The sequence below is a fragment of the Nyctereutes procyonoides genome, unplaced genomic scaffold, assembly GCF_905146905.1.
Source record: "Nyctereutes procyonoides isolate TBG_1078 unplaced genomic scaffold, NYPRO_anot_genome, whole genome shotgun sequence".
NCBI classification, from domain to species: Eukaryota; Metazoa; Chordata; class Mammalia; order Carnivora; family Canidae; genus Nyctereutes; species Nyctereutes procyonoides.
In genome coordinates this window covers 6,815,532-6,829,550 of record NW_026575033.1, presented here as the reverse complement: position 1 = coordinate 6,829,550, position 14,019 = coordinate 6,815,532, and the positions used below count along the sequence as shown (strand labels likewise).

General features: G+C 35.0%; 1 protein-coding gene across 1 annotated transcript in view; it reads left to right on the top strand.

Moving 5' to 3' along the window:
• The window catches only part of LOC129504494 (phospholipid-transporting ATPase IB-like), a 158,885-nt gene that overhangs the window by 38,770 nt on the left and 106,096 nt on the right, over nt 1-14,019 (top strand). The window contains exons 12-18 of the mRNA XM_055317216.1: nt 1,879-2,006; nt 3,001-3,078; nt 8,962-9,050; nt 10,197-10,272; nt 11,312-11,417; nt 12,013-12,095; nt 13,502-13,551. Coding sequence (XP_055173191.1) covers nt 1,879-2,006; nt 3,001-3,078; nt 8,962-9,050; nt 10,197-10,272; nt 11,312-11,417; nt 12,013-12,095; nt 13,502-13,551 — 610 coding nt within the window. The remainder of the gene's footprint in view (nt 1-1,878; nt 2,007-3,000; nt 3,079-8,961; nt 9,051-10,196; nt 10,273-11,311; nt 11,418-12,012; nt 12,096-13,501; nt 13,552-14,019) is intronic.

The following is a 14,019-nucleotide window of genomic DNA, read 5'->3' as shown; positions in this document are numbered from 1 at the left end:
CTAACTCCATCACCTGATATCCTACCACCCCTTCCTGAATACTTAGTCTCTATTCACAGAAGACTGACTTTTGTTCTCTTTCATGATCCTTCCATCTACCAGTTGCTTCAGCATCTCTATGCCTTTTATCATGTGTTCCTTCCTTCTGCCTCAAAAGTGTCTCTGGTCCCTTCTTGACTGGATACCTGTCATTTCTCATTTCAGTCCAAGATGAGATATTACCTTCTCCTGTAGCATTTCCCATATCTTATCTTTCTCTCTTAATTTAATTAGGAACCCTCTTGGCTTCTGTAATATCCTTAATAGATATCATTCCATTTCCATGTTTTATTATTATTGCTATGTCTCCTGCCCCCAGCTAGATTGTGAATTTTTGAAGACAGGAAGCATTGTAATCTTTAACTCCAAGAACAGCGCCGTTTCATAATAGAAACTCACTAATTAATTTTTTGGCTAAAAGAAATAATTTTATATTTAGAAGCAGAACTGTATAGATTTCTAGACCAGTCCCTTGTTTTGTGAAAGTAAAATAGACTCTGTATTTTTACCAAAAAGTATAGAGGAACTTAGTGGTTTGTTTGGAATGAGAACCCGTAATTGACTCTGGACTATATTTCTCTACCCAGGATATTCTATTCCAAAAGAAGAAAATGGTATTGGGTAACTAAAGTATAACCTTATTTTCAGTAATTAATAAAATGTAGGAAAGCACTAAAGATCTCCTGTCTGCTTCTCTGTCTCATGACTGTTTATTATTAACACAGTCATAATAATATCTGCCTCTAGTATGCCTAGAAGAATAATTCATGATCTTAAAATTATACAGTAAGTATAAAAGTATAATCATGGCAAGGAAGGGAAAGCTAGAAAACTCACAGTGATAACAATTTGAATAGAAATTGTAGTGAATTAAATTCGACTTTTAAATTGATGGTAAATTTAGAAATCTATATTTAACTACTGTTGTTCTAAATCAACAGGAAAAATGAATATAAAATTTTAAGTTAAATTATTACTTAATTTTGTCCCCATATGTACACATTTGTGTTTAATTAATTAAATTTTACAAATCAATTTGTGTTTTTATAACTGGAATCTTTTCAGTTATTACTCCTTCTCCCATAACTCAACATATAAATTTAATATTTAAGATTGAGATGTAAGTTTTCAGAATGACATATATAAAGCAGTAGGTATATGTCCCCTGAATACCTTCTAGGTATTTTTCAGTAAATTTCTGTGAAGTTAGAATGAATTTTTATTGAAAAACTACTCTCTCAAACATATTTATCTCTTTAAAATCCAACCTTAATGAAGAGCTTTTATCACTAGGTTTTACAAAGTATATTCTTTTTTTTTCTTTTCCTTTTGGTTTCATTTTCCTTCATTCCCTGAGTTTTCAAAATCATTAATTATTTCTGTTTTCAAGCTACATAGTTCCAGCTAAATAAAAGATCTTCATCATTCTCTTCACTTCATTGTCTCCATTTAACAAACTCCCTTCTTCAAAACTTTGCTGTGCCCTCCCTCTGGGCCCTCCACTTTGTGTTATTGTTGCTACTCTCCATGTTCAAGGCCATTGTGGAATTCATTGTGCCATAATTATTGACTCATCTTACTTTCTCAAGCTGCACCCAGTGTTCCTTGAGGGCAGGGTCTACTCTTACTAGATCTTGTATGTTCATACTTGTCAAACATCCTTTACATAGTTGGTGCTTAACTGATACTTTAAAAACCATTTTGATGTATCCATTTAATTACGCTTCTAATAATTTTCATGGAGAAATTTTCACAATTTTAGAAAGTAATAATGCAAACAAAGATGAATAAAGATATTGCCTGAAGCTGTGACATGTTTTCTCTGATCTTCTTCCACAGATTACAGCTCCCACAGCTTAGGGTTTGACTTATTGGTGTTCATCATCCTATACCACAATCTCATTCCCATTAGTCTACTGGTCACTCTGGAAATTGTGAAATATGTTCAGGCCATGTTTATAAACTGGGTGAGTATTGAAATCGGAAAGTTTAACAAACAGTTCTCTCTTGGTCTGTGGCTTCGGTTTTAAAAATCAGTATAATCTTACCACGATGCTAGTACATGGGACAGTTGTGCTTTTGACAGGAAAGCCAAACATTGGTGTCAGCCTAACTCAGCCATGCCTTGTACCTCTCTCAGTCACTCTTGAAGACACAATTTTTTAAAATATATTTTTTTCTAGCTGAGAGGAAAGATTTAAGAGCTAGTGGCTTAGAGCAACTGTAAAGAGATAGCTCCTTAAAATTTAAGATACTCTAGAGGAGGAGGGTCCAGTAGACTTATAATAGATTTATTTATCTTGGCAAGAGTGACAGAAACAGCTATTCCAGAATCATTTCAAATTAAGGAAAAGATTTCTTAAGTGAAAACCATGCATTCACTTAATACTTAGTAACATGTGACTGAATGAATTTTCCAATTTGAATGTATGTTTGCAATTTTGTTATATTTTAAAAGACTTTTCCTGGAAATAAAATTTTTGCTAGATGTCTCATTAAAATGATCTCCATATGTCAATGAACTACCATCACTTGAAGGATACTGTTATTTTTAACAACCACAAAATGAGACAGAGTGCTTTTAAGTCTATTCTCATTCAATTTTCACAGTAGTGCTATGAGATCTGTGCTATTGCTCTGATTTTGTAGATGTAGTAGCTGCAAATCACACTCAGGATCCCATAGAGTATCTGAGTTAGAGCCAGGATTTGGAAGCCAAGTCTTCTAATACCAAACCAACAACATACTAACATTTGTTTTTATATAGCATTGTCTCTCTGAATTAGCTCTGCCAGTGTATATGAGAAACTAGCACCCAAGACTCTCTAGGTATTCTAGACTTGCCATTTTGAATTTTCTTATGTCAGTCATGTCAGAAAACCAGTGGTAGTACAGTCGACCTGAAGAAATTTTGAGCCTTGTTCTGACTGTGGCTTGGCTATTTTGTTTCATTTCTTGCAGGATGAAGATATGCATTACAAAGAAAATAATATCTATGCCATTGCTAGAACATCCAACCTTAATGAAGAGCTTGGGCAGGTGAGGGTCTCTTCAGGGACTGAGTATGTGACAAGAACTTTGAAGAAAGTGGATCTAGGAAGAGCATGTGCAAGGTCAAAGTGCTGAATTCAGCCATAGGCTATAGTTAATATGATATCCATATGGAGCTTCAAAAGTGTGGTTTGTTAAAAATATTGATAATGCAACATGGGTTGCAAGTAGAATGGAAGTAATGCAGGTTATTCATGTACTTATGAAAGAATAGAGGAGCTGGAGAGGCAGGCAGGGAAGCCTTCAGTTGGCTCTCAAATTTTCAGTTAGCTTTCAGGAGTCACAGGAGCTTGGGAACCTGGCACTGGTGGCCATGCTCCTGGAGGATTTAATGACATAATGTATTTGTGATACACTCAGCACAGTACCTGGTATGAAGAAGGGGTTTAATTAATGCTAGTAATTATAACCAGTAATTTGCATATATGATTTCTAACTTATGATTACATTGTGTAGTATCATTTGAATAGTGAGTTTTCAGGAAATATTTATTTTAGAAGGTTTCTGGCACCTGGAAATAATTGATCTGAGAACATGAACAGCCTTTTTACCTTGGACAACTAAAGTTGAAGGAGGATGGAACCATCAGCTTTCTAGCAACTTTTCTGCTCATGAAAATCTGATTATTTACTAATTCTTTAGAACATATGATTTCAGTTGACAGTTGGGAAAAGATCACTTTATCCACCTTGCCTAGTCAGTTGACTCTAGCCTTTTTAGGGTAGTAATTAAATATAATAAAACTGCCTGTGGAACTCAAGCTTTAAAAATTAATTATGTTGTGTATGTAGGTAATATACAAAGGTAAGAGCAGAAATCAGTGATATTGAAAACAGGACAATAGAGTTTAATATTCAGAATATATTTAAAATCACCTACAATTCAACAGCAAAACCACAAATAACCTAATTCAAGAATTGGCAAGGGATTTTAAAAGACATTTCTCTAAAGAATATATGTAAATGGACAATAAGCACATGAAAAGGTGGTCAACATCACTAATCTTTTGGGAAATGCAAATGAAAACCACTCTGAGACACCACTTCATGCCCAATAGGATGGCTACTATAAAACAATAATAACAACAGAGAACAAAAAGTATTCAAGAGGAGATGGAAAAAGCAGAACCCTTGTGTAAAACTGGTGAAAATGTAGAATGATGCAGTCACTGTGGAAAACAGTATGGTGAAACCTCAAAAAATTAAACCAAGGACTCCACATGTTACAACAATTCTACTTTTGGATATTTTCATGAAAGAATTAAAAGTAGGGACTCAAACAGCTATTGTACACAAACGTTCTTAGCAGCATTATTCACAATAGCTAAAAGGTGGAAACAACCAAAATGTCCATCAATAGATAAATGAGTAAACAAAATATGTTAAATACATACCAATAGAATATTATTCAGCCCTGAAAATGAATGAAATTCAGAAACATGCTACAACATAGATAGACTGTGCCTATCGCACTAAATGAAACATGCCAGACACAAAAGGACAAACAGTATATGATTCCACTTATATGTACCTGAAATAGACTTATAGAGTCAGGAAGCAGTATAGTGGTTACCTGGGGCTATGGGGACAAGAGAGAATGGAGAGTTACTGTATTGTTGAGTTGGTAGGAGGTTTCAATTTGGGATGATGAAAAAGTTCTGGAGATGCATGGTGGTGATGATTGTATGTGAATGTGCTCAATAACACTTAAAAAATGGCTAAAATGGTAAATTCTATCCAAGTACATTTTTCTACAATAATAAAAAATGCTTTAACACTGCCTCTTTTCCTTTTTTATTGAGGTATAATTGACATTTATGATTATATTAGTTTCAGGTATACAACATAATGTTTTGAAGAAGACAAAAGAAAACAATGTAATGGTTTGATATTTATAAATATTGGAAAATGACCATCATGATACATCTGATTAACATCCATCACCATACATTATTTACAGAGTTCTAGTGATGAGAACTTTTGAATATGCAATATAGTATTTTTTTGAACATGCAATATAGTATTTTTAACTATAATCAACATGCTATACATTAGATCCTCAGGATTTACATATTTTATAACTGGAAATTTGTACCTTTTGACCCCCCCTCACCCATTTTGCTTATCTACCACTCCTTGCCTGTGATAACTACCAATTTGTTCTCTGTAATTATGAGTTTAGTTATTTTTCTTTTTCAGATCACACATGTAGTATTTGTCTTTCTTTGTCTGATTTATTTCAGGTAGCAAAATGCCCTCAAAGTCTTTTTTCTGTTATACAAATGGCAAGATTTCTTTTTTTTCTCATGGCTGAATTTTTGTGTAAGTGGGTATGTGTGTATATAATTATGTATCATTATATATATACCATTTTCTTTATCCATTCATCCATCGACAGACATCTTGCTATTGTACATATGCTGCCATGAACATGAGGGTACATATATCTTTTTGGGTTAGTGTTTTAATTTTCTTCCGATAAATACCTAGAAGTGGAATTGCTGGATCATATGGTAGTTCTATTTTTAATTTTTTGAGGAGTCAAGCTGTTTTCCATGGTGGTTGCCCCAATTTACATTCCCACCAACAGTATATAAGTGTTCTTTTTTTCTCCACATCGTTGCCAACACTTGTTATTTTTTGTCTTTTTTTTTTAAGATTGTATTTATTTATTTGAGAGAGAGAGAGAGAGCGAGCAGAAGTGAGGTAGGGGTGGTGCAGAGAGAGAAGGACAAGCAGGCTCCATGCTGAGACTCTGGGATCATGACCTGAGCTGAAGACAGATGCTTAACTGAATGAGCCACCCAGGTGCTCCTTGTTATTTTTTGTCTTTTGGTTAATAACCATTCTAATAGGTGTGAAGTGATGTCTCATTATGGTTCTGATGGTTATCTGTTCTGATTTGCATTTCCCTGATGATTAGTGATGCTGAGCATTCTTTTAATGTGTCTGTTGGCTATTTGTATGTCTTCTTTGGAAAAATGTCTATTGACGTTCTCTTATTTTTTAAATTGGATTGTTATTTTGTAGTGGAGTTGTAGAAGTTCTTCATATATTTTGAATATTAACCCCCCTCATCAAATATATGATTTGCAAATATTTTTTTTCCATTCATTGTGTTACCTTGTCATTTTGTAGGTGGTTTGCTTTGCAGAAGCTTTTTATTTATTAAAGATTTTATTTACTTATTTGAGAGAGAGAGCAGAGCAAGAGAGAGTACACGAACTGGGGGGAGAGGTAGAGGCTGAGGAAGAGGGAAAAAATGGGCTCCTAGCTGAGCAGGGAGCACAAGGTGTGGGGCTCAATTCCAGAAACCTAGGATCATGACCTGAGCTGAAGGCAGTTGCTTAACCAACTGAGTCACCTAGGCGCTCCATGTTGCCTTAGTTTTTAGTGTCAAATCCAAGACATCATCACCAATAGTGATGTCAAAGAGCTATTACCTGTGTTTTCTTCTAGTTTCATGGTTTCAGGTTCTTCTGTTCAAGTCTTTCATCAATTTTGAGTTAATTTGTATATGGTGTAAGAAAGTTGTCCAGTTTTATTCTTTTGCATATGGTTGCCTAGTTTATTGAAGAGACTGTCATTTATTTATTGAAAACCATTTATTGAAGAAACTGTACTGTCCCTATCATTTATTTTTGGCTCCTTTGTTCTAAATTGATAAGAGGTGCATTGCTTATTTCTGAGTTCTTTATTGTGTTCCATTGATCTATGTGTCTGTTCTCATGCCAATAGCATACATTTGGATTTCTATAGTTTTGTAATGTAGTTTGAAATTAAGAAGCATGATGCCTCCAGCTTAGTTCTTCTTTCTCAAGACTGCCTTGGTTATTTGGGGTCTTTCATGATTCCATATACATTTTGTTCTAAATCTGTGAAAAATACCATTGGAATCTTGATAGGGATTACATTGAATCTGTAGTTTGCTTTGGGTAGTATGGATATTTTAACAATGTTAATTCCTCCAATGCATGAATGTGGAATATCTTTCCATTTATTTGTGTCTTTCTCACTTTCTCTCATCAGTGTATAGGTCTTTCATTTCCTTGATTAAATTTATTCTTAGGTTTTTTGTTCTTTTTGATGTAACTGTCAATGAAATTGTTAATTTCTCTTTTTCTGGTAGTTCATGCAACAGAATGTATTAATGTATAGAAATGCAGCATTATGCTATATGTTGACTGACTAGAATTTAAATAAAATTTGAAAAATAAATAAAAGTAAAAATTGAAATAAAAATAGAGTTAACCATAATGTAAACTATCGATTTCAGTAATAATGATAAGGCAGTGTAAGTTCATCCATTATAACAGATGTACCACTCTGGGGCAGGATATCAATAGTAAGGGAGGCTGTGCATGTGTGGGTACAGAAGATAACTCTGTATTTTCTACTTAATTTTAGTATGAACCTAAAACTGCTATAAAAAAGTCTATTTAAAAAAATTCATAACTAATTTTTAAAAAAGAGAACAAAATACAATAGATTTCTGTATGTTGACTTTATATCCTGCAACTTTATTATTTTTTTAAAGATTTTATTTATTTATTCATGACAGACACAGAGAGAGAGAGGCAGAGACACAAGCAGAGGGAGAAGCAGCTGCCATGTAGGGAGCCTGATGTGGGACTTGATCCCGGGTCTCCAGGATCACACCCCGGGCTGAAGGTGGTGCTAAATCGCTAGGCCACCGGGACTGCCCCCTGCAACTTTATTGAATCCATTAATTCAAATGGGGTTTTGTTGCAATCTTTAAGATTTTCTTTTTTTTAAGATTTTATTTATTTATTCATAAGAGACACACACAGAGAGAGAGGCAGAGACACAGGCAGAGGGAGAAGCAGGCTCCATGCAGGGAGCCCAACATGGGACTTGATCCCGAGTCTCCAGAATCACGCTCTGGGCTGAAGGCGCTGCTAAATCGTGGAGCCATCCAGGCTGCCCTCTTTAAGTTTCTATATGTAGAATGTCACCTGTAGATAGTGACAGTTTTACTTCTTCCTTTTAAATTTGGATGCCTTTTTAATTTGGAAGAAATTAAATTTCTTGCCTAATTGCTCTGGACAGGACTTCCAATGTTGAACAAAGTGGTGAGAGTAGATGATCTTTCTTGTTTCTAATCATAGAGCAAAAGCTTTCAGCTTTTCCCCATTGACCTTTAGTGTTAGCTGCAAGCTTGTTATACTGGCCTTTATTATGCTGAGGTTTGTTTCCCTTAGCCTCACTTCATTGTGAGTTTTTATCACAAATGGATGTTGAATATTGTGAAGTGCTTTTTCTGTGCCTATTGAGATGGTCATATGATTTATATTCTTTATTTTGTTAATGTAGTATATCCCATTGACTGATTTATTGAACTGTTCTTGTATCCCTGGAATGAATTCCACTTGATTATGTTGTGTGACCCTTTCAATGTACTGTTGAATTTGATTGGCTAATATTTCGTCAAGTATTTTTGCATCTATGTTCATCAGGGATATTGGCTTGTAATTTTTTTCTTATGGTGTCTTTGGTTTTGGGGTGTGGATGTGTGTATCTGTCTGTCTATAAATCTTAATTTTTTCAAGAGACATTTGATGAAATTTCTTGTGGCAAAAAAAAATGAACTTGAACTTCTGATTTTCTTAGGTTTGATGGCTTGAAATTTACTTTGCATATTAACATAGAATTTCACCTGTAGTATAAAACAGAGAATAGAATCTCTAAAAGAAGTGTAATTATTAAAGGTAGAATTCTTATAGATTGAACTTCTTGTTTCCTTAAAGTTCAAATATTTTGAGGATTTCAAGAAAGAACTTAATTTTGTCTTTGCTCTCTAAATATATTTTATATTTATGTTATTTATCATGTTTATTTTTTCTTTATTTAGGTAAAATACTTATTTTCTGATAAAACAGGAACCCTTACTTGCAATATTATGAAATTTAAGAAATGTTCCATTGCAGGTATAATATATGGGTAAGTGTTTTTATTGCCATGCTCTGTTGAAAATTCTCATTTTTTTTCTTAACAAATTAATTACCCTTTATTTACTTCAAAACTTATATGAATTTCTAATAACATAGCTATAACTGAATGAGATTAAAACTTAAACCTAAATGAAAATTTGCAGTTGTTAAAAATATATGGCTTATATCTGCTTTTATATGTGGCTAGGATCCCTAAGGCATTTTATAGCTACAGTCTTAAAACCATTATATTTCCTCTTTCATTTTTCCTCAGGAATCAGTCAGACAAAAGTGATATCAATATAAAAAAATTAAGGTAACTAGACAACATTCTTTTCTACTTTGCCCATGTTCCTTCCCCCCCACAATGGACTTTTTAAAAAAATCAATACTAGTGTTCTGATGTATAACACAGCTGTCCCTTGTCCTAGACCTCCAAAGGCAGTTCCCAGAAATCTCCCCATGTGTTATTCAAAGAACCCAAAATTCAGACTTTGATTTATTGATTTTTTAGTTACTCTGTCTTAAACTCTGTGCCTTAAACTACATGATATTCAATTTAAACATTTAGACATTTTCTTTTTTTAATTTAGGCATTTTCTAGTGCCATTTTGCAACTTGAGGCCTGAGAGGATTATAATTGGACAGAATTTAAAATATTTATTATACAGTTCACCCCTGAATAACACACAGGTTAGGGGTACTGACTTTTCCCATGAAGTTGAAAAATCTATGTATAGCTTTTAACTCCACAATTAACTACTAAGAGGCTACTACTGTTGGACCAGAAGCCTTACTGATTATAATATAAACAGTTGATTAACACATATTTTGTGTGTGTGTGTGTGTGTATATATATATATATATATATATATATTATACTGTGCTCTTACAATAAAGCTAGAGAAAAGGAAATGTCATTAAGACAATTACAAAGAAGACAAAATACATTTACTGTACAAGAAAAATCTGTATTAGGGGACCCACCCAGTTCCTACCCATGTTGTTGAAGGGTCAGCAGTAGCTCTATGTACTGTGTAGTGTAACTTACTGAAAACAGGACAAGGGGCTGTGTGTTTGCTTAAGATCCATGTGATTGCTGACTGGTACCATCAGGAACTTTTATTTACAGCAAATCTTCTCTGTTCTTCCTCAGTCTGTCACCCTCTGTCCTCACAGAGTCCCACGAATTTAATGACCCAACATTACTGCAGAACTTTGAGAATGGTCATGTAAGTCTGCTATTTTCACTCAAAGTTGACACGGTAATGGTAATGCTACACAACTTTAACACATCTATATGGTTTATCATAAGGTATAATTTTATGAGCCAGGAAGGGGTCTTGAAATTTTTTTTTGATGTTAATATCATAAACATCAGATTTTGTACTGCTATCATGGGGGGGGGGCGTGTGTTGCTAAACTTAGTGCGAATGAATCCAAACATTGTACAAGAACATTTTATTTTACCATGTAGCAATCTCTGTAAGAAAGTCTCTAAATGTTTCCAAGCTATTGGGTACTATTATATGTCACCAAGATCTTCACTTAACCGATTTTAAGATACTTATCCACGTGATTTGAAATCTTCTCAAAAATAGAAGTGATCTTTTAAAACATAAAGGTGTACATTTCCTCCCTTTGCTTAAAAACCTTCAGAGAACTGGCACCCCCACCCCCTACAGATTAAATCCTATCTCATTACTGTGACTTTCTCTCCAACCTCATTCTGTGTCATTGTTCCTTTGCTCAAGATGTTGGAGTCACACTTGTCTTGAAGCTCACAAACCCATGACTCAGCTTCTTGCCTTGGGGCCTTTGAAGTGCTCTTCCCTTTGACTGTGTGTGCCACAGTCACATGTCAACGAACACTGCCAACTACCTTTCCATTTAGGTCTGAAGTTAAATATGATCTCTTCGATGTGTTGTTTTTTGTTTTCCTGATCACCTACCTCAAATATGCCCCTCTTTTCTCTGTGACAAGCCCTCTTTGTTTCTTTCAGTTTTGAGAAAACCCATTGCCCCAGTGAGCACAGAGGCTCCAAGAGAGCAGGGTCATCTTACTCACTGAGGCCTCCCCAGCCCTGCACTGTCCCTGCCTTGGTGGCCACTCTACAAACATTTTGAATGCATGACATGGTTTTTAGTCATTGCCAGATTCTGTGGGTACCTGAAGTGAAAACCCACTGTTTGATACTAATCGCAGACTATATATAACACTTATGTCACTGGTGTTGGCAGAGACTCATTAGCTTTGTGCCTTTTTTGTAGCCCACAAAAGATTATATAAAGGAATTTCTTACCCTATTATGCGTGTGCCACACTGTTGTCCCTGAGAGAGATGAAGATAAAATAATCTACCAGGCTTCCTCCCCAGGTAGGTAGGTACTGTGTTTTCCTAAAGCACCCGGCCTGTGATGCACCCTGAGAAGAGGTGATGCTGCCCCTGATCCCTGGATTGTTTCCGTGTTGCTCCTTCCCTAGAGTTCTCATGGGTCAGGGCTATTCATGGTACTGTGCAGTTTTGAGCTGCTCTGTAGCTCTGGGGCTCCTGCTTCCTATACCCTCAAAGGCTGCCATAAGGAGGCTGGTGAGGGGCACTCTCTGAGCTGGGGTTCAATAGAACATTTAGTTAAAACCAGTCACTAGGCAGGAGTAAGTTTAAGGCATTGCAACATCTTGTGATGATTCTATTAATGGCTAATAGAACAAAATCATAATGAGTACTAAGAAAGGATTTTAAACTGGTAAATATACCTTATTCCTGATGAAAGAGGCCTATTAGCCAAATTTCCTCTTTCATGAATATTTTCTGGTCCCTAGATAAGGGCATTGGGATTAAAAAAAAAAAAAAGCTAAATTAAAAAAAAAGTCATGGTATTTTAGTGCTGGAGAATGGAGATCTGTTTTAAATTAAATTTGGTATTAATGTATTTGGTCAATCTCCATTAATACAGACTTTTTATTCACAGATGAAGCAGCTTTAGTGAAATGGGTGAAGAAACTTGGTTTTGTTTTTACTACAAGAACACCAACCTCTGTCACCATAGAAGCTGTGAGTAGCATCTTAAACACTTTCTCATGGTTTACACACCCCTTTCAGAGAGACACAAATAGAGTAGTTGAATGGGGGAGCTCTAGAATCACAGTACCTGGGATTCCCCCACCTTCTCAACCATTGTTCTCAGGCATATTCCTTAACTTCTCTGCTTGCCCCAGTTTTCTTATCATGCATGTCATAGGGTTTGTGTGAGGATTAAAGGAGTTAATATATGTAAAGTAATCAGAATTAGTGCTTTGAGCAGAGAAAGTACTCAATAAAAGTGAACTATTCCAAAGAATTACAATCAACAGATCATCAAGAGAGATACTATTGTTAATGAAAAATTAAAAATTTTCAAGCTATTTTTTGGTGAGTTGTTATTATGTTGAATTTTTCATTTCATGTAATGTAATGTATATTATGTATATATTTTTCTTGCTTTGTCTTGATGACTATTTACCACAGCTTTTGATATTATGGGGAAGAAGTGAAGAATGTAAACATGATGCCCAACATACTAATTTTTTCTAGTAATAATGCAGTCATTAAGGATGCTTACTAGACAGTCATCCTGAGCAGAATGGACTGATTGATTCATCTTTTTTAAGGGTTTTTTTAATAAATTTATTTTTTATTGGTGTTCAATTTACTAACATACAGAATAACACCCAGTGCTCATCCCGTCAAGTGCCCCCCTCAGTGCCCATCACCCATTCACCCCCATCCCTCGCCCTCCTCCCCTTCCACCACCCCTAGTTCGTTTCCCAGAGTTAGGAGTCTTTCATGTTCTGTCTCCCTTTCTGATATTTCCCACACATTTCTTCTCCCTTCCCTTATATTCCCTTTCACTATTATTCATCTTTATATCCATAGTATATGCCACATGGAGAACTCTCAAATTATTTGAAATTCTACATTACCTTATTAGTGAATTGATCCTGGCTATAGGAAGTCAAGAGGCTGTAGCTGGAACAATTTAGAAAGGAATGCAAGTTTTATTGATATAACGTTTTATAGCATGTCATCTCTTTATGTACACCTCTTCAAATTCTCTAAGCGTTAAGGATTTTTTTTGATTGGTGCGATTTTATGAAAAGATTTATTTTCCAATTTCTGTCTGTTGACTGTTTCATTGACTCCATATGCCCTTGCAACATTAGAGTTCATAAAATGTTGAAAAGAGTGTTTTAGTTTTAAATTTGTACTGTGAGAAGCATCTTTGCATATTCCACAGTTTGCAAACAATGTTCTTGCCAGAAGAGGGCACCATTATCTCATCAGGTTTGCAAGAAAATTTCTATTTTGAAAAAGATGTGTAGTTGTAGGGTAAAATTTGTTTCTGACTGGGAGAGTGAACTATTTTGCAGGATGAGTAGTTTTTTCCTTGGGTAAGAAGACGTTGTCTTATCTTCCTGTAGATGGGAGAAAACTTCACATTTGAAATTCTTAATATTCTGGAATTTTCTAGGTAAGATACCTTTTCATTCTGTTCACATATCCTCCAGGGTTCCTTCTGTGACTCTTCAGTTGAGATTTGATAATGCAAATCAAAACTTGAATGCAGAATCACAAAAATTCTAGTTAGCTTTCCTCCACCCTTTATCTGAGCGTGGTGCTCGCTCATCATTAGGCCAAATCCCTTTTTGTAGCTGAGAGGGGTTCCCACGCCTCTCCTTCCTAGCACTTGTCAGAGTCACACTTGAGATTTTACATCTGGGTTACTACTTATTGACTATGTTGCCAACTAGATCCTAAGTTCCAGGAGGGCCAGAGTCACCTTCTATGGAATCTGGTATCTAGTAAGTGCTTGATAAACATTTGATGAATGGATGAATAGTAAACATTATTTTAACCAATAAACCCAAAACTATTTCTTTAAAAATAGACAGTGTATTAATTCATTTTTTCCCCCAAAGGAAACAATGTATGTCCAGAT